The 27656-nt window shown below is 40.7% G+C and overlaps 1 protein-coding gene across 1 annotated transcript in view; it reads left to right on the top strand.

Moving 5' to 3' along the window:
* Positions 1-19263, top strand: part of Ercc8 (ERCC excision repair 8, CSA ubiquitin ligase complex subunit) — a 39333-nt gene extending 20070 nt beyond the window's left edge. Inside the window, exons 7-12 of the mRNA XM_059276565.1 lie at positions 1320-1386; positions 3609-3709; positions 5049-5173; positions 9702-9899; positions 11533-11616; positions 18315-19263. Coding sequence (XP_059132548.1) covers positions 1320-1386; positions 3609-3709; positions 5049-5173; positions 9702-9899; positions 11533-11616; positions 18315-18383 — 644 coding nt within the window. The 3' untranslated portion in view covers positions 18384-19263. The remainder of the gene's footprint in view (positions 1-1319; positions 1387-3608; positions 3710-5048; positions 5174-9701; positions 9900-11532; positions 11617-18314) is intronic.
* The last annotated feature ends 8393 nt before the right edge of the window (positions 19264-27656 follow it).

Here is a 27656-nt window from a genome sequence, read left to right as displayed (position 1 = left end):
TTTGGAACAACTATAACTTTGAGTAAACTATTCAGTAAAGAGAAACACTACTAACAATGTGTTCTTTGTCAATGATGTGACTGATGCATTTTGTGCTAGTTGTTAAGTCAACAGAGAAATAAAAGTCCTTCTGTGCATTATTCTTGTCAGACTGAACTATTGAGATATTTCTATGAACAATGACTGTAAGGGAAACTCGGGATATGGGAAATAGAAAATCCAGCTGCAAGCCTTGAGCTGTTTCTACCTTTAAAGTAAATGAGTAATGAAACTTAGGTTATTAGATGTGTCTTGTGTCTATTGTTTGATAATGTGGCTAATGAAGAAGCTTTGTTCTTAATATTTAAAAGTCTTTTGTCCTCAGTACAAATATTTTAGAAAAAGTCATGAAACAATACTTTGCGGAAACTATGTTAATATAAATAATTTTATTAATTTGTAGCCACATAGATCACCTAACTCTAAACAATGAAATATTGGAATATAATTCAGAAGTACACATTATTTATCAATCTCTGAGAACATAATAAATATACCAGAAAAACTTGATGGAATGGGTAGCCCTTTTTTTTAGTTTATTTTACTATTTCATGTGTATGAGTGTTTTCCCAGCGTGTATGAATGTGCAGCACTTGTGTGCCTGGTGCCCTTGGAGGTCAGAAGAGGGCATCAGTTTCCCTGGAACTGAAGTTAGTTTTGAGCTGTCTTGTGGTTGCTGGGAACAAACCCCAGTCCACTGCAAAAGCAATAAGGCTCTTAACCACTGAGCCAATTCTCCAGCCCAGTGGGTAGCAATGACATTATTATTAATAATCGCTGTTGATTAAAAAGCTAGGCAGATGAAAATGTCTGGTTTGAATAGTTCCACTAGGTAAAACTATTCTATGTATTTATCATCTGTGTTTTCTAGGAACAAAACTGTTAAAATGCTTTTTTCAATCAAGTTTTTTTCTTTTGTAACTTTATAAGAAGTTATAAAATATTTTATTTCTTTAAAATGGTTATATTTTATTGCCATGCATTTCTATTATAGAGATAGATGCCTCGTTTGTGTGGACTGATTGATACAAATTAGTAATTGTATTTTTTCCAAAGCAGAAGCCAATCCTTTTATTTTAACAGGTCCTGGGTTAAAAACCTCCCACTAGTCTCACATTAGGATTTAAATGTAGACACTGCAAGCTTAAGAAGCGATCCTATCTTCACTGCTGTTCATGCTTGCTGTTTTGTGAGTTAGGCAGAATTATTGGTGCCTAACATTTTGTTTGCTTGGTTTTTTAAAATACTTTATAAGACCTTTTATACACTTGTATTTACAGGTCACAGACAGGAAATATTGGCAGTTTCCTGGTCACCACGCCATGACTATATCTTGGCAACAGCCAGGTAAAGTGCAGTATACTTGGTTTTATTATTAATATTAATAATTAGAAGCATTTTGAAAGGTTGCATTTTCCTAAGATACACATTTTGTTGTATATAGTTGTTAGTACCTGGAAATGAAATATTGAGTAACAAATTTCAGTTTATACCAGCAAAGAAAATTTGCTTTGCATCTTTTGTGTGTGTGGTATGTGTGCACGTGCACATGTATGTGTGTAAGCCAGGGCTGACACTGGGTGTCTCCCTCAGTCGCCTTCCACTGTACTTGTCATTCACTGCTCTCGACTGAGCTTTGAGCCCATCAGGTCAGGTAGGACTGGCTCGTTTCCATATCCCCCGCTCTGGGACTACAGAAGCACACATAAATCAGTGCTAGCTGATTATGCAATTACAGAGGGTCTCCTGCTTTCTCTTTGTTCTAAAAGGTGAAAGCCTTCAAGGTGGATGATCATGCAAAGGAGGGCCCTGGGTAGATGGTCCCCAGGTAAAGCCTGCAGCACCAGTGGGAGGGCCTGAGTGCAGGTCTTCGAAGCCAGATGCAGCTGTGTGTGCCACTAGTGACACTTGTTATTTCCTACATGGAGGTGTAACGCTACTCACTTAAGGTGGCTTTTTTAGTTTCTTTAACTCAACATTTTCGCTCTAAAACAAGTACCCACCTATCTGTTGGTTTAGTTTGTTAGTATTTAATGGCTACTACGTGTTCCAAATATTGTACTAGAGACACAGGTTGATCATGATGTCAGAAAGACCAGTGCCTACAGAACATCCTGGAATGCCTTAGTAGAGTAGACCTTCAGTAACTAGTACAGGAAGAGGTCCACAGTGTGAGGGTGGGGGCTGTTCAGTGGAGGGAGAAATAGTATAGACCTTCGGTAACTAGTACAGGAAAAAGTCCAGTGGTGTGAGGGTGGGGACTGTTCAGTGGAGGGAGAAATAGTAGAGTAGACCTTCGGTAACTAGTACAGGAAGAGAGCAGGACTGCTTGCCCTCTGTCAGGCTGAACGGTGTGAAGGTGGAGGCTGTTCATTGGACGGTGAGATAGTAAAGACACAGAATGATAGGCTCTGCGAGAGGGGTTGGCTACAAGTACATGGGACCGCGGGACAACTGTGCTCAGTACAAGAAATAGACTACAGCTTTACCAAGGTACAGAAACCTAAACATCACATGACACAGATAGTGATTTTGGGTGTCTAAAGGAAAGTACCTCAACATATGGAAGTTGTAGAGGCCCTCCTAAATCAAAGAAAATCACACACACACATACACACACATACACACACACACACACACACACACACACACACACACACACACACACACTGTAGGAGGGATCAATGACTTGAAGAGGTAAAAAGTATGTGATGTCTGAGGTACAGCGACGTCTAGACTGTAACTATCAAAAGACGTCTAGGACTGGAACAATGGCTTAGACACTTGTTGCCAAGGCTGCCAGCCTGAGTACATTCCCCAGAACCTGTGTGGTGGGAGGAGAGAACCAGCTCACGAAAGTTGTCCTTTGATCTTTTGGCGTGAGCTCATGCACGCATGCATGCACACACACATGCACACAAACACATGTAAATAAGTAAAATAGAGTTTTTAAAGAGTATTGTTAAGGTCCTTAAGAAGACATGATGGATGAATGGATCAGATTGGGATCACATGTTATTACTGGGTATTTCTTAGAGGAGAAATTGATACATAATCTATCTTTGCCTTTGTTGTTTCACTTGAAAGATAGTGAAATGTCTAGTTTCTAGAAGATAGTAAATATAGTTTTCTAGCAAAAACTTATTTGAGCACAAAAAGCAAATGAAAAGATATATAATAAATCATTATGTATCTTATTTTCAAACTTTTAATATAAAAAGCAAGATATCCCAAATGGATACAAAATAAATGCTTAAACGACGAGATTACTTAACTGCATGATTGTCTAGATAGCATTTGAGAAATAGTAGAAAATATGTCATAATTAATGTGACAGCAGAATTTTGTTCTTGTGATCTGATAAGAAAAGTTACCTTTCTTTGCTATTTTTTGGGGACTGTTGAGTTTGAATGTTGAATATTTGGTGAAAATAAGAATACAGTACAATTGTAGGAATATATTTGTGCTATAGAGTGAAACCTCCGTGTTCATGCTGGCAAAGTAAAGAGTGGAGTCATTACCCTAGCTACGTTATGTCAACATAAGAGTTAATTTTTTTTTTTTCTCAGTGCTGACAGTAGAGTAAAATTATGGGATGTGAGAAGAGCATCAGGATGTTTGCTCACTCTTGATCAGCATAATGGGAAGAAGTCACAAGCTGCTGAATCAGGTAACAAAGACCACGTTCATATAGAAATACAGTCATGGATCCAGGCGGTGGTGGCACACGCCTTTAATCCCAGCACTAGGGAGGAATAGGCAGGCAGATCTCTGTGAGTTCAAGGCCAGCCTGGTCTACAGAGCGAGTTCCAGGAAAGGCGCAAAACTACACAGAGAAACCCTGTCTCGAAAAACAACAACAAAAAAAAAAAGAAAGAAAGAAAGAAAGAAAGAAAGAAAGAAAGAAAGAAAGAAAGAAAGAAAGAAAGAAAGAAAGAAAGAAATACAGTAATGGTTTTTATGGTGGCTTTTTAAAGTAGAAATCAAATAGTAAGTACATATTGACAAGTTAAAATAATTTTATTTTATTTTTTGTAAATGGCATTCACCATGAGTCAGTTTCTAAATCAAACTTAACTGTGGTTTTCTTTCTCCTAAGATCCAAATAACTTTGTGGACTTCTTTTGCCTCCAAAGTTTCAAACATAAAAACTCCTCGTGCAACTTGGTTTGCAAACATTTTTGCTTTAAGGCCAGTTGTGTAAATTCGATTTTACACAGAAAGCTACAGTAGAACAAAGAAATGGTGATGTTTTGTGCTTTCATGTCCCCATAAAAACTACAGTTTGTGGTGAGTGTAAGTCAGGTGTGATTCCCCGGGACATTGCGGCTCAACTGTGTTTTCATAAGGGATTGCATCGCTGTGGAGTGGTGTCCACTCATTCTAGACTAGAAATCTATAGGATGACCGTGTGATGAAATGGGATAGAGCTCCTCGGTTGTTGTTGTTTTTCCATTGTAAAAGTGATACACGTTTTTATAAGACTGGAACAGTTTTCCTTCCCCTGTTAAACTTTCTTTTGTTAGAAAACACTAATATTTTCCTTTCTTTTTTTTAATTTCTTTTCTCTCTTGATAGCGCTTTGACTGAACCCAGGCTGGCCTAAAACAAATGGCCCTCCTTCCTCCTCCTGCCTCCCAAATGCTGGGATTATAGGCATGCACCACCATTGCAGATTTTTAATACTTTGTCAAATGATTTCTAGGTTAGAGGGAAATATATAAAAGGGTTGAAAAGTGTTTAAAGTTTTGGCATTAAACTTTGCATTTAATTGAATTAGACAGTACAGTTTAGTTACTGAAAAAATTATACTTGGCAAGTATTTTGCCTATCCTTTTCCTCTATATTCATGGTTCTTTTAATGTAGCTTATCTTACTTACACAGCCTAAAGGTTGGTTAATTTTGAGTATGTTCAACTTCTATTTTAAGTAATTCATTAGTTATTCTTTAACGTGTTTCAAATAAGCTTAACACAGAAAAAGGTAAACTGAATGTGTTTTCGTTGCAGCCAACACTGCTCACAATGGGAAAGTTAATGGCTTATGTTTTACAAGTGATGGGCTTCACCTGCTCACTGTTGGCACAGATAACCGAATGAGGCTCTGGAACAGCTCCAACGGGAAGAACACACTGGTGAGAGACTTGAAGGGACCTTGTCAGTAAACGGATCCGTGTTGTACATCTCATGTGCATTCGTATACGTAGTATTACATTTTCTATAGAGGGGACTTCATTCTCAGTAAACGGATCCGTGTTGTACATCTTATGTGCATTCGTATACATAGTATTACATTCCATAGCTGTGACTTCATTGCTTCTCTTGAGTCACAGCTGGTAATGTATTTTGAAAAGATGCTTTAGGCGTGAACAACTAACTCTGAAGATAAGGCAAGCCATCCCACCTGGCACCCCTGGCACATTCCCCACTCTTACTGTGGAACTGTTGTAGTAGGGTGTACTCAGATGCTTCTCATTAAAAGATTGAGAGCTGCTACAGATGAAGTTACCAACAGTCAAATTTTACATTTAAAATGAGTCATCTCCTTTTCTTTACCCATCTTTTCTAGCTAATAATTCTCTGTAAAGTGCTGGAGGGGTCTCTTTGACTACTACTATTGATACTAGTATTTCTAATGCTAATACTGATATGAATGTCTGTGTGTGCGGTGATGGACACAGATCTGCAGGCTTGTGCCTAATACTGATATGAATGTCTGTGTGTGCGGTGATGGACACAGATCTGCAGGCTTGTGCCTAATACTGATATGAATGTCTGTGTGTGCGGTGATGGGCACAGATGCACAGACTTGTGCCTGCCAGGCCAGCACTCACTGCTAACTGCATCCTCCACCCCTTCTGTGTAACTGTGTGGAGTGGTCCTTTAGTCAGTTTGAGGAAGGCTTGGGCAAGATGGAGAGCGAGTAAAAGTCTTTCAATAGAGAAGTGTGACAGAATCATCCTGGAAAAGTGTTCTACAATCTGTGTCAAAGTTTCATGTGATAAATACAAACGTCCACGGTTAGTATGGTTTATTCCATGTTTGTCCCCTGTGGCATGAGTGCTATGCCTTAGGGGTTTGCCAGTGACTCCATGTCTAGAATAGTGGGTTTAGAGCGGAAAGTAGACTTTTTAATGGGCTTTACAAAGTAAGTTATTCATAAAGAGACACACAAAGCTAACTTAGACTCTCTCCTACAAAAGACACTTGAAGGGACTTGAGACACTGATCCCAAAAAGTCAACTCTGAGGAGAAACCTTGTCTTAAAATTTGTAAATGACTTGCAGATCAAAAAACAAATTCCACCCTGTTTTACTTAATTAATACTCTTTTCAGTTTGGGTGTCATCATTTTGTAAATCATGGATACTGTCTACCTAAAAAAAAAACAAAAAAAAAAAAAAACGTTAAAAATGTAGTACTGAGCTGCCAAATAGAGGGCAGAGTGTAGTGGTAATTGTATGTTTTTGCCTTATTTGTATAAATATGTGTAAGTACGCATTTCCAGTATGTTTAATTATAAACTATATACAAATATTGAGTTTACACATTAATCTTAGTAAAGCTTAATTTCTTGTTTTTTAGATAACAAATAGAAATAGAATTTTTAAAATTTTCCCTTCACCTGATCCTTAATGGATCTTTAATGATTAGTGATATAATCTCTCCGCGGTTTGAAGTCTGGAGAACACGCCTTAAAGTATAGAGCAAATTCCTGCAGAGCAAGTTCATAAGGAGACAAGTTTGGTACAATGAAAGAAGATAAAAATTCAGAATGGGAATTGGTGAGGTCTGTCGTAGTTATTGACGCTATCTGTCATATTGTGATGATGTAGAGAACCGAGACTGGTCATTGGCGCTGCCCTTCGTATTGTGTGATGACGTAGGGAACCGAGACTGGTCATTGGTGCTATCTGTCATATTGTGATGATGTAGAGAACCGAGACTGGTCATTGGTGTTGCCCTTCGTATTGTGTGATGACATAGGGAACCGAGACTGGTCATTGGTGCGATCTTTTGTTTTGTGTGACTATGTAAGGAACTGAAACTGTTCTTTCGTTTTCATTTCATTTCGTTTAAGCCAGCCACAGTGCTGTTAGTTTCCCTTTGTGTCCCTGCTGGGCTCATGTCTGTTTAATTACGCTAATGTCCTAACTGTTCTAGCTTTTCCCAATGGATGTCTTTCCCTGGTCCTCCAAGTTTTTGTATTTTTCCAACTGACGATGCCTTCACCTGTTGTATAAGCTGTGCATTCCAGCTCTCCAGCTTTGCCACTTTCCCATGTCCCCACCTTTAGTGTATTAAACTCCATAAGATTTAGATCTGCCCACTCCCTTGCCTTTCTATTCTGCTGCACACATGCGGCCTTCTCTTTAGAATACCCCTCCTGCTGCTGCTTCTCAGCTTCCAAGGTTCATCTCAGGCTCAGCCTGTCTTTGATTTTTCTACCCTATCTTAGAAGCTCCCAGAATACCCAGGGCTTATTTGTCTTGCAGTGCACTGTGACCATCTCTTCATACAATGAAAGAAAACTATCAGAACATAGTGTTTCAGTGGTTCGGTTAGCGTAGTTCAGAAGCAGTATTTGAGTCTGACATTTACTGGTCAAGATTCATTGGTCAAATTACTCAGCCTTTCCGCGTGTTCACTCCTTTCTGCCCTCTCCTCTGTGATGTTTCCAGAGTCTTCCAGGGTTGATACAGGTGTCGCATTGGCGTGACTAAGCATGCAGCAGTCGCTTATTCTCAGCACTCGGTCAGTTCTGAGCTTTTGCACTCCTCTGACCAAGATTGAGAGCAGCACTGAACTATGGGTGTAAACACTAATATTTAGAAGGCTGTGTGATGCCATGTCCACTTGGTAATAGGACGTATGATTCCCACAGCCATAGGCTTTTGATCGGGTTCGCAGTAACAGTGGCTGGCCTCAAATCCACTCAGAAAAGAGTTGATTATGCAAGGATCTTTCATGCTACTATTACTCCAGTGAGCCCATTTGCCGTGGCAGGTTGGTGTTATTGCATTCAGGGTTCATCACTATGTAATACTATTAGTAACTCTTCTCTCCCAGAAGCCTGCATAGCACCTTCCAACACTATAAAAGCTCACTAGCATGGATGAAGTTTCTGGATCAGTTCTAACTTGGTTTCTCTATGTATGCATCCAAAATGAATGGCATCTTCAGCAATAGGATCATACCATTATGATGGGCAACCAAAAGCAATAGCTACGCTATATTCTTTGTTGCTTTAAGGACCTCTGGAGTCTCGATGACCAGTAACTTGTAGGAAAGTATCCCATGTCTGGCACTGAGATTTTTACTTCACTGTGTCTTCTGTGGGAGGCAGTGTCCACCCATGCATGGTACCTGTGTTCAAAGTCCTTCAGTAGTAGGTCTGCATAAGGATATTTCAGACAGCCTTAGTGTTCACTAACTCAACTCCCTCCTCCTCCTGTTCCTTTCCCCGTTCTCATGTTAACCAGCAGTAATTTTTCCTATGTGTGTGTTCTGCTCTCCCCTCACCCCTAAGCTCCTGCCCATCCCTGATTATGGCCCACTCTAGCTTCTAGAGCCACACCTCCCCATAGTCAAATGGTACAGACTGGCTCATCAGGTGGAAGTGAAAGTGTTCTTCCTAAGTAATTCTTCTCAATTAATAAGTCTGGACATAACGGCTGGCTACCTTCACTTCCCAGGTGCTCTCATGTGCATGATGTCATTTGTGTTTTTACAAAGACACTATGGGAAATGGTGGTGGTGGTTCCATTTAGCAGATGAGAGGACCAGCACTTAGAGGTTAGATCTGAGTGACCCTCTAACAAAGAGATTTTAAAACTCAAGTCCAGTGTTCCATGTACTTCACTGCTGCTGCCACCGGGTGGCTAGAAGCACAAGCTTATCTCAATTTTCAGTTGTTTGCCATTGTGCTGTGTTGAGTCCTCTGGGCATATTACTTTCCGCTGCTTAAGTGTTTCCTTAAGAGAAATTCCCAGGAGTAATTACTAGATCAAGAAGTAAGGATATCTTTATTGTTAGTGAGTTAGTTTTGATAGAAGTGAAGATTGGACCATTCACCCGCACACTTAGAGTGATTGTGGTAGCCCCATGTACAGCGTGTTGGTTTTGTCACAACACTTTCTTATGAAAAGTTCAGCCCACCCAAAAGAGACATCTTGCTATTTTTTTGTACTAAACCATTTGTCTTATTTGAAGGAATAGCCAAATTATGTGACGCCAGTAACATTTTCTCCTTACTTTTTGTCAATATGAAGGTTTCTTAAAATTTTAGCCAAACCAGAAGCTGGGGATTTAGTAAGGTTAGAAGTCTCACCTAGCATCCGTGAGGCTCTGAGTTTTGTCTTCAGGTTACCAAAAGGAGAGGTGTGGGGGGATTTTTGAAAGTTTGACAGTTGGGAGTAATTCTTCAAGTTTGACTTAGTTGTATCATCCCTCCCTTGTGGGTTTATTCACAATTTCTATTCCCTCAAATATAAAATGTGTGTTTGTATCATTGACTCTTGTTTTTATTAAGACATTAGTTTCTTTAAATTTAAAGGCCCTCTCTATATAATGTGATAATAAGAGAAAGTATTTTTTTTCAGTCTTTGTTGCTTTTTTAACTGAGACTTAAAAAATGAGTAACATTATGATTTTAATTCTGCAGATGAACTATGGCAAAGTTTGTAATGACAGTAGGAAAGGACTGAAATTCACCGTCTCCTGTGGCTGCAGCTCAGAATTTGTTTTTGTTCCGTACGGCAGCACCATTGCTGTTTATGCAGTTTACTCAGGAGAGCAGCTAACTCTGCTTAAGGGCCATTATAAAAGTGTCGACTGCTGTGTGTTCCAGCCTCACTTCCAGGTGAGAATGATACTGATGGGAATTGAAAACGAGTAGATGGCTGGTGTACCAGACTAGTAGTGTATGAAACAGGAAGTTGTGGTCTATTTTCAAGTATTATATGCTTTTAATTATTCTGGAGTATGATACTAGCAATTCACCTTTGAAGTAGTATTTCTTCAATAGAGATTAATAGAGCCTGATTCTCAGATGGCATAGGAAGTGTGTATGAATCAGTATGGGTCTGGAGAGATGATTCAGCAGTGAAAACTTTGCTGCTGTCACAGAGGATCTGGGTTCCTAGCACTCACATGGCAGCTCTTAACCATCTATAACTCTGGTTTCGGGGAATGTGATACCCTCTTCTGGCCTCCTCTGTTACCAGATACACGCATGATACACATACATTCATATAGGCAAAAAATATGCATAAACAAACAGTACCAAGTGGTACTGTGGTGACACAGACACCTGTAATCCTGCATCATTCTGGATTATTGTCAGGAGTTCAAAGTTGGCCTGGGCTACCTAGCAAGTTTCCAAATAAAAACAAAACAATATTCTGAGACAGAGATTGCCCTCAGCCAGACCTCTGGGATGGGCTGTCACCTGGAAATGCTCTGCCTGTGTTCATTTGTTTTGTTCTACTTTGTGTTTTCAAACAAGATCTCATATAGACCAGGCTGGCCCCAAACTTGCTATGAAGCCAAGAATAATCTCAAAGTCCTAATCCTCCTACCTCCAGTTCCCAGTGCTTGGATTGAAGTCATGTGCCACACTCTCAGCCAAATACCATGTCTTTATCTGCTTCAAACTCAGAAAGATTTAGTCACTGAACACATTGGAAAACAATGTGTATTTACTTTACTGCATGAAGAGAACGTTTTCAGTTTGTTGGGGAAGGGAGTGAGCATTGTTCAGTGGGAGCAAACAGCATGTCCATAAAGACATGGACACACACTGCATCATCCCACGAGTCCTCTATGTAGTAAATGTCTCAGCAGACAGGGTGGAGTCTTGAAGCTTTTGAAGAACAGCCAGGTAGACAGCTGTAAGCTAAATGGAACTTTTGGCTTGTGTTCTCTTCATTGAAGTCAATATTGTAGATGCCTCAGTTTTTGGCAAAGAAAAGCTATTATATATTTTTCTTTCTCTAACACTTCTAGTGTTAGAGAAATACTCTTGTGAATATTGACAAAGCTAGTAAGGCATTGAATTTCTGTAAGATTTTCTCATTGTTTGTAAGCTCTATCATATCCTGGCATTATTTTAAAATATAAAGTACAACTTCATATTATATTGGCTATTCCTGAAAAGATTCCAGTAGGACAGTGGAGTGGATACTCTCATCTATGGAAGATACAAATTGGTACAATACTTTTGGAGAATGAAGTCTCAGGATATAGCCAAAAGATTTGTAGCATCTCTAAGAAGTTACACCAATGACCTGCACAGAATTTGAAGACATCACATTTAAAAAAACTGAAGAGCACCATCATATTTTGTTTAATGAATAGAAATGAAATTAATGGAATAATCTAACCTAACTTAATTAACCTACTTAGTCTGATGATTTCAAAATGGATACATCCCGTTTCCTCATGATACCAGCTTTAAATTGATCGGCAGTCAGTCTTTGCTTTCTCTGTTACAGGAACTGTACAGCGGTAGCAGAGACTGCAACATTCTTGCTTGGGTACCATCTTTATATGAACCAGTTCCTGACGACGATGATGAAGTAAGTGGTACTTTGACCTACTGTGCAGTGATTTCTAATTATAAGGATTAGTGTTTTATTTATGTGGGAGAGACTGGTAAAGCAGTTCTTGCTGTTTTCTGGTTATACAGATAATTCGTTACCACACATCTATAAAAATTCAGAAAAATACTAAAAGAAGAACATAATTTCTCAATTTTAATTAGAAAAGACGTTTTATTTACTGTTTTTCCTTGGTATTGTTTTTTTTTTTTTTTAAACAATAGTTAACTCATAGTCATATAACTTAAGAGTCTTCTCTCATTGACATGATACAGTAACCCCCATTCATATTATTAATAAGTGTCTGGAAACTTTTTTTCATGGGAAGAGGGGTTGAGACAGTTTCTCTGTGTAGCCCTGGCTGTCCTGGAACTAACTCTATAGACCAGGCTGGCCTTGTACTCACAGAGATCCACCTACCTCTGCCTCCCAAGTGCTGGGATTAAAGGTGTGCACCACCACTGCCTGGCTACTATTTAGAAATACTTTTAATGAAATGGTATTCTGTCATTTGTATGTCATAGTTTAAATATTTAACTGTTTCTGATGATTGTTTTAAACAGCATCAATATAAATATATTTTCAAAAGTGTTCGTATTTCTGATTAGTTTTAGGATAGACTCGTAGAATTAGAGTTATCTCTCTTCCTTGTTTGTTTGCTCCCTGTGTGGCTTAAAGCCACCAGGACACAAGTGACCAATTTAGTTCATCTTCTCTTTGGCTATTCTGAAGACTTTGGGCTTCACAGTGAAGGCTGCTTAGGTGACTTTTCCTTCCCCAGAACTCCATACCACACTGGTGACAGGGGTAGCATTTACTCATGTCTGTTTACTGACAAGATCCACAGGTTACCACGGGTGGCAGGTGGACATAAGCTCTGGTTCCTCTTTAAGTGGTAAGACCACAGACCAACTTTACCAAAGTCACATGATGTCATTTGTCTAAGTTGATCCTGTGGTGACACATGCATCCATCATTACCTTGGCCTTCTGGGTGCTTGTGACGCCTGCTTATCGGCTATGGCCCTGGCTCACGTAGCCACAGAGTTTCTGGATCTTCCTCAGTCTGAATGGCATGGCACCTGTGGAAAGGAAAGAGATGGAGTTAACTTTTGAGTTGTCATGTGTGACGTCTTAAAATCTGTCTGTTCACAACATTACATCTTAGCAGTTCACACTTAGATCAGCAACCTCACAGTGCCGGTCTCAGGGTAATATGACAGTGTGAATAAAAAGCCTCAGGTAAAGGTGTTAAACAGATGAGGAGGCAAGAGTCCTGCCCTGAAGTAGTAGCCTCTCTTATTTTAAATTTACAAAAAGTAGTAGTATAATAAAGTAGTATTTTTAAATTGAGCCCTAGTATGAGAATATCTTAGGAACTTTCTCCTGGTGAGCAGGAGAAGAATTTACCTATACATAAACTAACAGGCACTGAGTAACAGGACAGGCTTAAATTTGGTCTTTAAACATGAATTCTGCTATGTAACTAAACATGTCTAAGGTGTCATCTCTTTCAGGGATTATTCTGGAAAGTAGTGTTAAACATCCCGATTTACCCTAACTTCAAAGATATAAAAATGTGTATGAAATAATTTTTGTATATTTTTTTGAGTTGGAGGACTCCTCTTAAGGTCATTCAAAGGTACTCAAGCAGAGATGGAAGACAATCACTAATAAAGCGAGTTTGACATTCTGAAAATATTTGTCATCTTTTTAGTTCCTTTATAAAAAGAAGGCATGTCAGAAGACACCAGAAACAAAACTGTACATGGGTAGTTAGTTGGGAGTGTCCAGCAGTGTGGGGGTCCAGCTCCCACTTTTTGAAGGGTCCCTAGGTGAAGGAGAGAGGAATGAAGAAATATCAGAAAGAGAGACCTAGACGATGAGAAGACAGAAACACTGGGTAGCTGTGTGTGTGGGGGGGGGGGGGGGGGCAGGCCTCGTCCTTTATTGAAAAGGGTTTTTTATAACATGCCAAGAAAAGGACATGCTCCACCACACCCTTGCTAGATCAAAGCACACCACACAGCCAAGTGTAGACCCTTCCAAACACCTGGTAAACACACCCGTGGCCAAATCCTCTCCTCATGCAGCCCTGCTGAGTAAAGCAATCCCAGATTCTCTGACCCTGAGTAAGTTCTCACTAGGAAACCTCTTGTGGGTCTCCACACAGCAGCTATTGGCTGAATATGTTTTATACCTGAATTTGCTACTGTTGCAGCCAATGTAAAGCCTGGGGGTTACTTTCCTTGGGCCCTAAACCACGTGAAAGAGAGAAAAGGCACATTCATAAATATAGAGGCAACTGGCCAAAACCAAATGAATATTTCCAGTTTTTATCACATGTCTAATTTAGTTTGTTATGGCTTGATTAGTTTTAGCATACAGCCTCTTTGGTTGACTGGACTTTGAATAGTTCAATTTAGACATTTATTTTGCATTTTTATTCAATTATTCTGTCTTTTTTTTTTTTTTTTTTGGTTTTTTGAGACAGGGTTTCTCTGTGTAGCTTTGCGCCTTTTCCTGGAACTCACTTGGTAGCCCAGGCTGGCCTCGAACTCACAGAGATCCGCCTGGCTCTGCCTCCCGAGTGCTGGGATTAAAGGCGTGCGCCACCACCGCCCGGCTAATTATTCTGTCTTTTTGGGAATCACTATATCATGTTGGGAAGTACAACAATCATTTGCCAAATGAAAATAATAAAAATAAATGAAAAATAAAGCTGTGATTTGCACAGAAGAAAAACTTGAAGCAATTATTAAGTTGCTTATTATAATTTTTGACTGACAGTCATGTATTTCCTTGTTAGGTAGCTGTGGGACATGTCATCTAAATAGTGGGGACATGTCATCTAAATAGTGGGGACATGTCATCTAAAACAACTTTTATATGTAGGATATTAAAAAGTATGGGCACAGACTTATAATCCCGTTACTTAAAAGGCTGAGGCAGGCGAACTGTGAGGAGGAGGCTGACCTGGACTGCACAGTGAAGTCCTGTATCATAAAAATGAAAAGAGTTGAGCTGTATATTCAAGTGTTAGACCTAGAAAGCCTTATCTTTTCAGATGCACTACTGTGAGCTGGAGAAACAGTTTTAATTTTTAATAAAAATAATAAAATAAGCCAGGTGTGGTGGTACACACCTTTAGTTCCAGCACTCAGGAGACTAAGAAAGGTGTATCTCTGAGTTCAATGCCACCCTAGTCTACAGTGAGTTCCAGGATAGCCAGGACTACACATAATAAACCTTGCCTCAAAATAAATAAATAAATAAATAAATAAATAAATAAATAAATAAATAAATAAATAGAATATACTGCTCCTATTTTTAACTTTAAGATGTGAATAGCTCATTAATAGAAAGTGCTGGATGGTAAGGTTATTTAATTCCATGAAATGTTATCTTAAAAGGTTCATGTGAATGTAGGTAGAATGTGACCATGGTATATACCCCAGCAGAGAAGTCTGAAAACTGTTAAAATATGAGAACTGGGTGCATATGTGAATGTTCACAGTTTAACTCATGTTTAAACATGGTTTCCCCTGAGCTGCTAAACAGGTAACTTGCCATTTCCCGGGAGAGGTGGTGTATGTAGCTCAGCACACTACAAAGAACATGTGTGCGCACATACTGCAGCTAGGTCAGACCCTGCTCTGCCCTTGTCAACCAGCCCTGCCAGCTGTTACCCTGGGACAACTGGTGGCATTTTCAAATGCAAGTATCAGGTTGTTAAACCAAAGTTGTTTTTAGGTTTCCTTTCAAACCTAAGCGGAATGCCTGAGGGGTGTTTCCCAGATTTTAAAGGAGTAACTTAATTCTACCTATAGAAATTGAAAAATGTTAGATGACAGGGATAAATTTTATGGTCTTTAAATTTGTTGTGTAACTGGCAGGCTGTTGTATTAAAGCTGAGGAATGTGTCTGTTTGGTTTTACCCAGACTTGCTAATTGCCATGGTCAACTCAAGCCAGTCTGTAACTTTAGCTGTAGCTGCCAGAGATGTACAGGGAAGATACACTACAGTTTTAATCTTGCTTCTTATCCAGAATCCTAGTCCCAGCTGAGTGTAGACTCACTCCTGTAATCTGAGCACCAAGGGGACTAAGACAGCTACAAAGCAAGATTCAGTGTCAAAACCAAACAGAGCCTGTGCTGTCGGCACAGTGGATGGCTGTCTCCATTTTGTACTGGTGTAGATGTGTCATTTGCTGACATGGAAAGCGCTGAGGCTTTCCAGTGACACTTGAAACTTTTCAGGATGTATCCTTGTGATGCTTTGTTTTAATCCTCATTTGGTTCTGGGCTGGATCCCTTCTAAATTCAAGCTTCACCATCCCCATGCACAACTATCTGCCAGTAAAACCAGAAACCTGGTCAGGAGAGGGAGGAGTGTTCATGCATAGACTGGATGTCCACTAGGAGGGGCTGTTGTAAAGAAAACCAAGTAGAGGACTCTCAAATAGTAATGTGTATTAAATCTACCTGCAACCCTGTTACTGCAGCTTTTGATCACAGGGTTGGTGTTTTATTTGTGATTGTTGTAGCAATAAAATACACTCGTAATATTATAATGCATTCCAAATATCTGTTTACCACTGTAAGGAGTAAATGTATGTGCAAATATGTCAGAATCTTGGGGATTTTTAGTTTCTATCCTTACCAAAGTAAAATAATTCATAATGAAATATAAATTGGTTTTTCCATTGAATCGTCAAATGAAATTCAAATGATTAGTAGATTACACATTGGGCTTCCATAGTGGAATTAGAAGACTTGAACTTTGTGTAGCTTTTATTCCCCAAGGATATTTTTCGTAGATATCTAAGACAGAGTTAAAAGTCTAAAGACAAGAGAGAAGTGTCACCTCTGAGATGAAACCCTTCCCGAGCAGTCTAGCTTAGTAGTTGTTAAACCATCTAGCTCCCCAGTGGAGAGATTATGGACATGCTCCACCACACCCTGCTTCAAATAGCATCCCTGATGGAAGTAAGATGTGAACCCTACTAATCTCGGGCATCGTGAGATTCATCAGACATGTGGGCCAAAGAATGAATGAATAGACTGCAGACTTTCATCACTGCTGCTGGAAATGAGTGGTTAGCTTGAGTTTGGTCATAGTTTTGATTTGAACATTTGGAGACAAGTGTAAGGAAATTTTTGTTGTAAGTGGTGATAGCCACTAAGTTTAGCGATGTTCTCTGGTCTGTTTAACAACTGCAGCATGCCTACATCACTGTATTGTTGTCTAGCTGTTCTAGCTGGTGTGGGGAGATACTGGGAACACTGGCTTTTCCATTTGAATTGTAAGATTCTGTGATGTTGATCATAAAGTAAACCACATTCTTAGACATGACTTAAGGGTTACCTTCACAGAAAATATTTCTCTACATTACAAAAGGCAGTATATCTAAGTTAATTTAACACTATCTTGCAGTTTGTTAGCAATTGAAATCTGGGTCATATCAAATAGCCAGATGCAGAAACTACAGTATAAGAAACAAAACTGATTCTTAACTCAAAAAAAATAAGGCATCTTTCAAGCCTTTGAAGTCATTTCCTAGAGATAAGAAAGAAGCCATTCTGGTTTCCCATACAAGTGAACTGAGTTGATAATTCATTTAATTAAGTCTCTCTAGTTGCTAAACCCTTTTCACCCATGGCTCTAAGGAGGATGAATATTGTGATATTTTCTTGAAGTTTTGAGTAACAATCCAAATAGCTTCCAGAAAAATCTCCCAGGGAAACCTTCATGCTAACTATTGCCCTTTTTACCATTTCTCTTGTAGTTTATCTACACTTTAGCACTATTGGCTATAAAAAAAACAGAGACATAGCTGTGTAATAACCCACAGTAATTTTTTATTACAAATTATATTATTCAGCTGGGCTTAATATCACATGCTTATCATCCTAACCCTCAGGAGGATAAAGCAGGGGGCTTACCACAAACTCAACTGAACTACAGAACTGTAGTGTGTGGAGCTGGAGAGATGGTTCAGTGGTTAGGAACACTGGCTGCTCTTCCAGAGGATGTGGGTTGGAGTCCTGGCATACACATAAGGGTACACAACCCTCTGTAACCCCTAAACTGTGATGAATTTTGGGCCAGCCTCGACTACAGAACAAGACTGTCTCAAGGTGGGTGGGGGAGCTACATTATTCTGATGGATGGAAATAGTCCTCAGATTTTGGTCATTTTTATTGATGATAGTAAAGTTCATGCAAACAACACAAGATTACCAGTATTTGTATCCTGGACTGTCCAGTCTGCTCTGAGCATGCATCCATTCTTAACCCCAGCATGTCTGTGTTGTGCCTTCTCCATAGAGTTGAAGAAACACTTGTGAACAGTATCATAGCGTAGATCTGCAGATGCATAGAAATACTGTGACCAGTGTCATAGTGTACACCTGTGCATGCATAATACTGTGACCAGTGTCATAGTGTAGATCTGAGCATGCGTGTGAGCTGATTACTTTGAGGAAAGCATGTTATATTGGAATAGCCAGTTTTGTCAGTTTTATATTAATTGAATTATCTTTACATTGCTTTTGTTTTTAAATTAGCAGTAATACAGTTTCCAAATATCTAATTGCTGTTAAAATAGCATATTTTGAGCCTTTTAGCCTAAAATTATGAAATACAAAAATAGATTCTTCTCCTTTTTTTTTTTAGGCTAAAACTAAATCTCAGTTGAATCCAGCATTTGAGGATGCCTGGAGCAGCAGTGATGAGGAAGGGTGACTGTCAGCCAGCCTTTGCTCCTTGTCCATGGGACCTCTACATCAGCGGTGTTCCTGGGGACTTCGGCTTGGGGCTGTTCTTTTGGTTATTGTTGGTTTTGAGACAAGGTCTCACTGTGTAGCCCTGGCTAGCCTGGAACCAGACTAGGCTCAAACTTTCAGCCATTCTCCTGCCTCTGCTTCCCAAGTGTTGGGATGACGAGTGTGTACCATTGCCTCGTGTGTGTGTGTGTGTGTGTGTGTGTGTGTGTGTGTGTGTGTTACTTTGTTTAACTCTTCAGTCAGTTTCTGGCCTGTTAATCCTGAATTTGTGATGTTTCCCCCTCTATTTTAAAGTGAGAATGTGTATAAAACCCTAAAATTAGCTTCTCTGTGGTTTAATTCATTCAAACCTTTCTCCTTGAGCCTGTTTGCCATGGTAGTGGGTCAGCTGCTATGGGCACAGGACATGAACAGAAGTTATTGTTCTCAGCTGGGCCTTATGTAGGTCTGATGAATGGATGATGTGTCTCAGCTCTGGCTCCCCTGGCTATGATACCAGCCTTCTCCTTTCCACCTTTCAGGGGGTATTTTAACAAGAATAATTAAGAAAAAACAAACAAAAAACAGTTGTAAAGGTAACATCATAACTCTGTATTCTCTTTATTCATATTGATGGCTTCATGTAATTGACTGTCTTCTAGCTTTATGTCAGACAGTTTACAGCTCATGTCTCCTCCAGTCTCAGCAGTGTATCACATGGGCAATCCCCTGACCACTTGTTACTTTGAAAGGGCAGCTTGCACTCAGTCCTCATTTTCTTCCTGTGAAACTCTGCAAGATCCGTGCCAGGGTCTAGATTAAACATGAAACGTTCTAATAAAATTTCTATTGTTCTCTTCTTCTTGTGTCAACCCAGGAGTGATTGTTCTGAAGCCTTCCCCTCCTGTGCCCACTCTGTTAGTGTGTGTGTGTGTGTGTGTGTGTGTGTGTGTGTGTGTGTGTGTGTGTTTGAGGCCAGCCTGGTCTAAAGAGCGAGATCCAGGCACCAAAACTACACAGAGAAACCCTGTCTTGAAAAACCAAAAAAAAAAAAAAAAAAAAAAGAATTGTTTTTATTATTTTTAATTATGTTAATATGTGCAGGTGAGCGCAGATGCCTGTGGAGCCCAGCAGTGTGTGATGCCCCTGGAACTGAGGTTAGAGGTAGTTGTGGGTCACCTAGTGTGGATGCTGAGAACCAAACTTGGTTCCAAACTCTTAACTGCTGAGCCATCTCTCCAGTCCTAAGTTGTCTATAGTGATTACTTTCCTCATCACAGTGAACGAACACCTGACAAGAAAAAGGGGGGGGGCAGGGGGAGGGATTGATTTAGCTCGTTAAAGCAATGAGCTTAGATCTGTCAAACCTTGACAGAAATGGATCAATGGAAGCCTGGCGCACCGGGGATTTTGCCTTCCAGAGAGTGTGACAGGGAAAGGCCATCAGAACAACTGAGTTGCCTGGCACTGGGCTCTAAGAGCAGGCTACAGCGGTGCTTGGGGGAAAGAGGAAGAAGTACTAGATTCATGGCCTGTAGTTAACAGTTCAGTTGTGGTATGTCTTTTCCTTTTGTGTTGGGTTTTTGTGTGCATTCGTGTTTTATCTGCATGTATCTGTGTGAGGGTGCCAGATCCCCTGGAACCGGAGTAGTAGACAGTGGTGAGTTGCCATATGGATGCTGGGAATTGAACCCAGGTCCTCTGGAAGAGCAGCTGGTGTTCTTAACTGCTGAGCCGTCTCTCCAGCCCTTGGTTTTGTTTGGGTTTTTTTTGAGACACAGTCTTATCTAAGTATCTAGGCTGACCTTGAGCTTGCTGTGTATGTAGCCCAGTGTCTTAATTTAGCCAGTTATGTTGAACATTTGTGTCATTGTTACTATTTGCTTTCCCTCTCTGCTCTTTCCTTAAACAAATAGATATTGGAAGAGGGGGTGTGGGGGAGCTATGCAACATCAAATATGTAAATACACTCTTGGGGACTATCTTAGTCAGGGTTTCTATTGCTGTGAAGAGACACCATGACCACAGCAACTCCTATAAAGGAAAACATTTAATTGGGGCTTATAGTTTCATAGATTTAGTCCATTTCATCATGATAGGGAGCATGGTGGCATGCAGGTAGCCATGGTGCTGGAGAAGCAACTGAGAGTTCTACATCTGGATCAGCAGGCAGCAGGAAGAAAGAGCCTCTGAGCTTGGAATAGGCTTTTTGAAACTCCAAAGCCCACCCCTAGTGACACACTTTCTCTAACAAGGCCACACCTCCTAATCCTTTCAAAGAGTGCAACTCCCTAGTGACCAAGTATTCAAATCTATGAACCTATGGGGGCCATTCTCTGCTGTGGGATGCCTTTCTGTATGCTGTGAATATGTGTTGCTCTGATTGGTTGATAAATAAAGCTGTATTGGCCTATGGCAAGGCAGCTTAGAGGCAGGCAGGCAATTCAAGCAGATAGACAGGAAGAGAAAGGAGAGGCAGAGAGACGCCAGCCTGCTGTCTAAGGAACAACATGCCAGCAGAGCGGTAAGCCATGGAACACGTGGCAAAACATAGATTAATAGAAATGGGTTAAGTGAAGTTATAAGAGCTAGCTAGCAAGAAGCCTGCCACATGCATGCCATTGGTAATTAGTATAAGCCTCTGTGTGTTTACTTGGGTCTGAGCGGCTGCGGGACCATGAGTGAGAGAGAGATTTGTCTGGACCATGCGGGACCGGGAGGGACACAGGAAAACTTCCAATACAATTTTCATTCGAACCACCACACTCAGGCTCCCTCTAGGATTCTGCTGCCTTAGCTTCCCAAGTACTCGTGTTACAGACATGTGCCACCATGCCGAGTTCTTTTTTACAAAGAACATGTCGAGTTCCTGTTTGCTACCTTGAGTCGATATTCAATCTCCTTGATTTCTAGAATTATTACAAGTCATGTAAACAAACATTTTTTTTGAGATAGAGTCTCACATAACCCAGGTTGCCCTCCAACTTGGTATAGGGCCCAGGACGACCTTGAACTCCTGATGCTGCCACGTGCTGAAATTAAAGGCATGCGCCACCACACCCATTGTGTGTGTGGTGCTGAGACCAAACGCCAGGCTTCTTGCATGCAAGGCAGGCGCTCTCCCAACTGAGCTATAATCCAGTCACTGTAATATAAACATAACGTATCTCGACAGTTGTGTCAGCAGTAGTCTCACATAGGATGCACGGTCAGCCCCCGCCCCCGCTGTTTGTTTCTAATCAGATAACTGACAACTCCAAACAGGAAAAGTTAAGGCAAGCTGTTATGATCTCTATCAGTGTGTTAGAGTCGGCAGGTAAACACCCTGCACGCTCTTGATGCTGATGAAAACTTGGGCAGCTTTTGCACAGGTTTATAGGTACGGCTCTCCTGGTTCACGCTCCTGAGGCATCCTCATGAAGAGGATGTGACCACCTTAACCGGATCTGTTACACAGTCATCATGTCAGTTACATCAGTGTGTGAGACCAGGTTCCTCAAGCTTGTGCCTTGATGCCTTGTGTGTGTGTCAGTGTTTATTGTGTAAACTTTGCAGAACTGGCAGGTGGCCCGAGGCCTGGCTGGTAGTTTAGTTTTCGTGCCGCTGGTAGTCAGCGCTGGCTCAAGGGATTTGCACAAACCACTTCTCTTTGGTTTTGTATCATCCTGTGTGCACAGGTTAGCACCAGCCCTAACCTAGGGCCTGCTGATACCTTGGGCAAACATCAGCAGGAGCAGAGAGCTAGGCCTGTGACCCAGGCTCCAGTTCTCCAGTTTCCCTCCCTGTCACGTGACGCTCCGTCCACACTGCTATGTGCATCTGTAGTTCCTAAATAACTGCACTGTTCAAAGATGTACTTAAAGAATTCCTAATAAATCTCCAGGAACTGAGTTAACCATTTTTATCAATATTATAGTGTTATAATGTTTTTTCTGTATTATATATGCAATTTTTATTAGGTTTTTGGTAAGTACTATTGAAAAAAGTTATTAAAAGTAACAGTAATGGAACTAGATAGATGGCTTAGCATTTGAGAGCATTTGCTACTCTGCGAGAGGGCCTGAGTTCAGTTCCCAGCACACTCAAAACCACCAGTAACAGTAGCTCCTGGGACCCAGAGCTCTTTCTTGGACACTCATACACATATGGTGTAACACACATGCACGCACACAAACACATACACACACACACAATAAAAATAAATAAAAAATAGAAGTGATTACTATAGAAATTGGAAAATACTAAGCTTATTTTAAAATTATAATAGATTCATCAAGAAAGAACAGGTGTCTAGATGTGGTGGTGCACACCTGTAACCCCAGTTCCTAGCTGGGGCAAAACGATGGAGAATTGTTTGTTTTTTGTTTTTTTTGTTTTTTTGAGACAGGGTTTCTCTGTGTAGCTTTGCGCCTTTTTCCTGGAACTCACTTGGTAGCCCAGGCTGGCCTCGAACTCACAGAGATCCGCCTGGCTCTGCCTCCCGAGTGCTGGGATTAAAGGCGTGCGCCACCACCGCCCGGCTAACGATGGAGAATTGAAAGGCAGCCTCTCTGTGCAGTGAGGTGGTGAGGCCTGGACCGGAGAAGCAAGGATTAAATGAGGAAGTGAAGTGAGAATCCCTGAGAAACCAGATCAGAAAACTAGGATGGAAAGTTATTAAAGATCATTTTTTTTTCTAAAACCATTCATTGTGACATTTTAAAAACATGTAAAATGGTATTCAGAGTGAAATACATAAATAGAGATTTATATTCATGAGTAATATAACTAAAGTTCATTGAAGGTAAGGATGAAAGAATTACCTTATTACTGAATGAACACTGAGACTGAATTATAGTGCAGTCCTCTGTGTGTGTGTGTGTGTGTGTGTGTGTGTGTGTGTATGTGTGTGTGTGTGTGTGTGTGTGTGGCAGGGTGGGCTGTGGGGTTGGTGGGTGTGCATGCATGTGTGAGTGAGTAGGTGCGTATGGAGACCACAGGTTGACTTATTCAGGTCACCAGGCTGCAGGGATCCTCCTGTCTCCACCTCCTCTGCACTGATTACAGGTGTGAACTACCACACCCAAACTTTCAGGTGCTGGTGATCTAAACTCAGTTCCTCATGCTTGTGCAGCAAGCCATTTACTGACTGAGCTCTCTCCCTAGCCTCTAGATTAATTTTTAATGTTTCTGTCTGAATTACAGAGTGACCACTGATTCACTGATTTTGTAAGTTAACATCCTGAGCCTCAGGATCATTGGTAGAAGGGAATAAAACATTAAGTATATTTCTGACATACAAAAGCACTCAGCTAGTAGATTTCTTACTTTAAAATCTTACGAGTATCGGGTTGTACCATCCTGTGAAAAATTCATTCAGGTTTTATCTCAAGATGATCTGCTTTTTTGCTTTGTCTGGATCTCCCTTCTAGACTGTAAATGTTCCATGAGGGCGAAGATTGCATCTATTTTGCTTATTACCACATCAGAAGCACCTAGAATACTGCTTGAGAAAAGTTTATGCTGCGTGTATATGTGTAATTAATTAGTAAATGACCCCATTGCCACGCCCTTAATTGCATAACAATAAATCTTACAGTTTATATATTATAAAGTTAATTGATCTGTATATCATTTACGGTGTATGAAATTTCAAGTGTATTAAATATTAGCTAAGTTGCTAGTGAAACCTATTATTATGTATTAATGAATGCTAATGAAAAACAAAATAGTTAAGTTGGTTGTTACATAATTTTGTCTTTCTTCTCACAAAATATCAGAAGATTGTTCATTCACTGTTGCTATTGGCCCTTACACCATTCCAGTCCTGCCCAGATCTTCCACTGGTCTCCATGGGGCTTGTAGTGGTTGAATAAAAATGGCCCCCATAGGCCCATAGGAAGTGACACTATTCAGAGCTGTGGCCTTGTTGGAGGAAGTATGTCATGGGGGGGGGGATTTGAGGTTTCAGAAGCTCAATCCAGGCCCAGTGTCACTCTTTTCCTGCTTTCTTCCAATCTGGATGTAGAACTCGCAGCTACCTCTCCAGCACCATGTCTGACTGCATGCTGCCATGACTCCCACCATTATGATAATGGACTAAACCTCTGAACTGTAACAAGCCCCGATTAAATGTTTCCCTTTATAAGAGTTGCTGTGGTCATGACATCTCTTCACAGCAATAAAACTCTAAGACAGGGCTCATTACCATATTCTATAAACTGGGTGTGGAAGGGACTGTGGCTTTCAGGAACTAACAAAAGTAAGGGACCTTTATGAAACCTGAAATACAGATTTCTCTGTGTGATCTTTACTGCTCAACCACGTAGTAATGTGGTCGGATTAAATTTCTCCATTGCATTTGACTCAAAGTTTGTTGATTTATCCTCACCCACCCCCATTATGGACAACTGGCAAGTACTGTGGGAAATTTCACACACTTCAGGTGATGATTAGGAATATAAAAGGAAAAAAAAGCAAAATGAAGGTTCTCAAAAAGGTAAGAAGACAAGCAAGGAAAGGAAAGGGAAAGGGAAAAGGGAAAGGGGAAAAGGGAAAGGAAAAGGAAAAGGAAATGTAGGTGTACCAAGAACCCAATGTAAGCTTTAAAGCTATGGGGCAGAAGAGATGGCTCATTGTTTAAAAGTACTTTCTGTTCGATCATAAGGACCAGAATTCAGATCCCAACACTCATTTACCAAGCTGGGAATCTGTGGCATGCCTATCGGCCCAGCTTCGAGCAGGGTGGAAACATAAGGGTTGCTAGGGCTTGCTGGCTTCTAGCTTAGCCAAGGAAACATCCACCCTGGATTCAGCAAAAGAAACTCTGCCTCAGAGGAATAAGTGAATAGTATATAGACAAATACTCAACCCCCTCTTCTGGCCTCCATATTCCCACACAGCTATGTACACCTATGCACACACATGCACATACTCACACAGACATGTACACATGAAAGTCATATAATAAATTTCTGGTGTAAATTAAAATAAACAGTTACCTTGATTATTATATTTTCTGAGATCAATATTAATTTTTTTCAAATGAGTTTTGTGGGCTGGTCAGATTGCTCAGTGGTTAAGGGCATTTGTTGTTCTTGCAGAGGACCACCTTACCTACAAGGTAAGTGAGCACGACATCTCTCACCTGGAAGGAAATGCCAAGCAACACTTGGCTCATTAACCAGAAGTTATTTCCATGACCAAATGTAAAATGGAAGGAAGGCTGGAAAATATCACTTGCTGTGTGTGCTCAGGAGAAGCATGAAAAACAGCTCCTGAATTGTTAGCCATCATAAGCTACAACCTTGAGTGGGAATGTGCTTCATTTCTTTCTTTCTGTTTTCATTTTTAATGTAATGTTTGAGAGTTTCGTACCAGCATTGTTGTGTATTTTGAACAAATCACTGCCTCCCTTCCGGCTCCTTCCATACCCCACTCTCACTTTTCCATCTCAACTTTGTATACTTCTTTTAAATCCACTGACTTTGCTTGGTGCTGTTGGGATGTGCATGGGCACAGGACATCCACTGGGGCATGGGAACCCTTCCAGGGGCTGCATCCCAGGGAAAAAATAGACACCCCTCCCCATCCCCATTCCAGCAACTGCCATTTGGCAATAGCTCCTCAGCTAGGGTTGGGATTTCGTGATCTCCTAGGCCACCCATGCTCAACTTTGGCTGGCTTGATCTTACACAGGTCTTGTGCATACAGTCACAACCACGTGTGCAGTGTCAAATACAGAAAGCACTGTTTCACAGCATTCCTTCGCCACCTCTGGCTCCTACAATCTTTCTGCCCCCCTCTTTCTGTATGATTCCTGAGTCTTAGGGGGAGAAGATGTGATCCATATGTGATCTAGAGCTGAGCATTCCAGAGTCTCTTAGTCTCTGCATTTTGACCAAATGTGAGTCTCTGTCAATCACCATCTCCTACAGAAAGCAGCTCTTCTGATAAGGGTTGAGAGCTACCCCACATCCATCATCAAGACATTGGTCTCTCCTTTTTCAATGCACCGAGAGCTCATTATAGAGTCTAAGTCATAAAGGGCTAGCTCTTTGTGTTCCCATCACTGTCACCTTTGTAACTCCTTAAGCCTTCTGAACAAATCTAATCTTCCTTGTCCTGACCTACAAGAAGGAAGCTGAGATAAATGAGCTGTAACTGAATGATGCAAATTTTGCTTTGCAGTTGTCATAATTCTCTCTCCCTCCTTCTATCCCTCCCTTTTCCTTCCCTCAGTCCCTCCCTCCCTTATTCCTCTCTCCTCTTTCTATCTTTCTCTCTCTTTGAGACAAGGGCTCATATGTCCCAGGTCAGCATTGAACTCACTGTGTAGTTGAGGGTCATCCTGAATTTCTCTTTCCTATGTTGGTGTTACTGCTATGTGTCATGTGTCCCTGGTTTATGTCGTGCTGAGAAGCAAACTCAGGACTTTGTGTATGCTTAGGCGAGCATGCCAGCAACTAAACTACATCCCTGGCCCTTAGAGTGGTTTACCTACATAATTACTTTGTATCTGGAAATAGAGAACTCATTTGAAATGCATTAAAATGGGTATGTAAAATCAACAACAGAGATACTGCGTTTTCAATTACACCCATGTGCTTGACGGTCTGTGCCAAAGAAAATGAAATGAATAATAGAAAGCAGTGTATGATTTCCTGTTTACGTACAAATTCAGTCACCAGTCTGTATAATACCCATCTCTACTGTCTGATTTTCAGAACTGGCCTCCGTTGTCATTTATGCCAAGTGTGTGTGTGTGTGTGTGTGTGTGTGTGTGTGTGTGTGTGTGTGTGTGCGCGCGCACGTGTGTGCATGCTCGTATATTTTGGTACCTGAATGCATGCATGTCATAACATAACATTCTTGTGGAGATCAGAGGAAAGCTTTTGGGAGTCACTGGCCCAAAATGATTAAATTTAGATAATAGTTGTAGGTGGGAGAATGAGTATGAGGATGTCCACCCCCCAACACTCCCAAGAAGAAGAAGGAGAGGCCAGGAACAAGAACAGGAAGATGGCTGCCTGCAAGCCATGAATAGGCCCTAGCCAGAACTCACCACGTGGGCACCCTGACCTTGGACTTGACTCCAGAACTGTAAGAAAACGTCAGTTGTCCAATCTTGCTAGCACGTGGTATTTTGTTATAACTTAATTTTGCTTGTTATCAGGAAAATGTACAAAGGCTTTTTTGCCCAACACCATGCAGCAATGAAATGAATAAAAAAATGACGTGCATCTACATGAATGAGTCACCAGCAAGGATTGAT

The sequence above is a fragment of the Peromyscus eremicus genome, chromosome 11 (assembly GCF_949786415.1).
Source record: "Peromyscus eremicus chromosome 11, PerEre_H2_v1, whole genome shotgun sequence".
NCBI classification, from domain to species: Eukaryota; Metazoa; Chordata; class Mammalia; order Rodentia; family Cricetidae; genus Peromyscus; species Peromyscus eremicus.
Note: the sequence above shows the minus strand (reverse complement) of the source record. Positions and strands in the feature narration are given on the sequence as shown.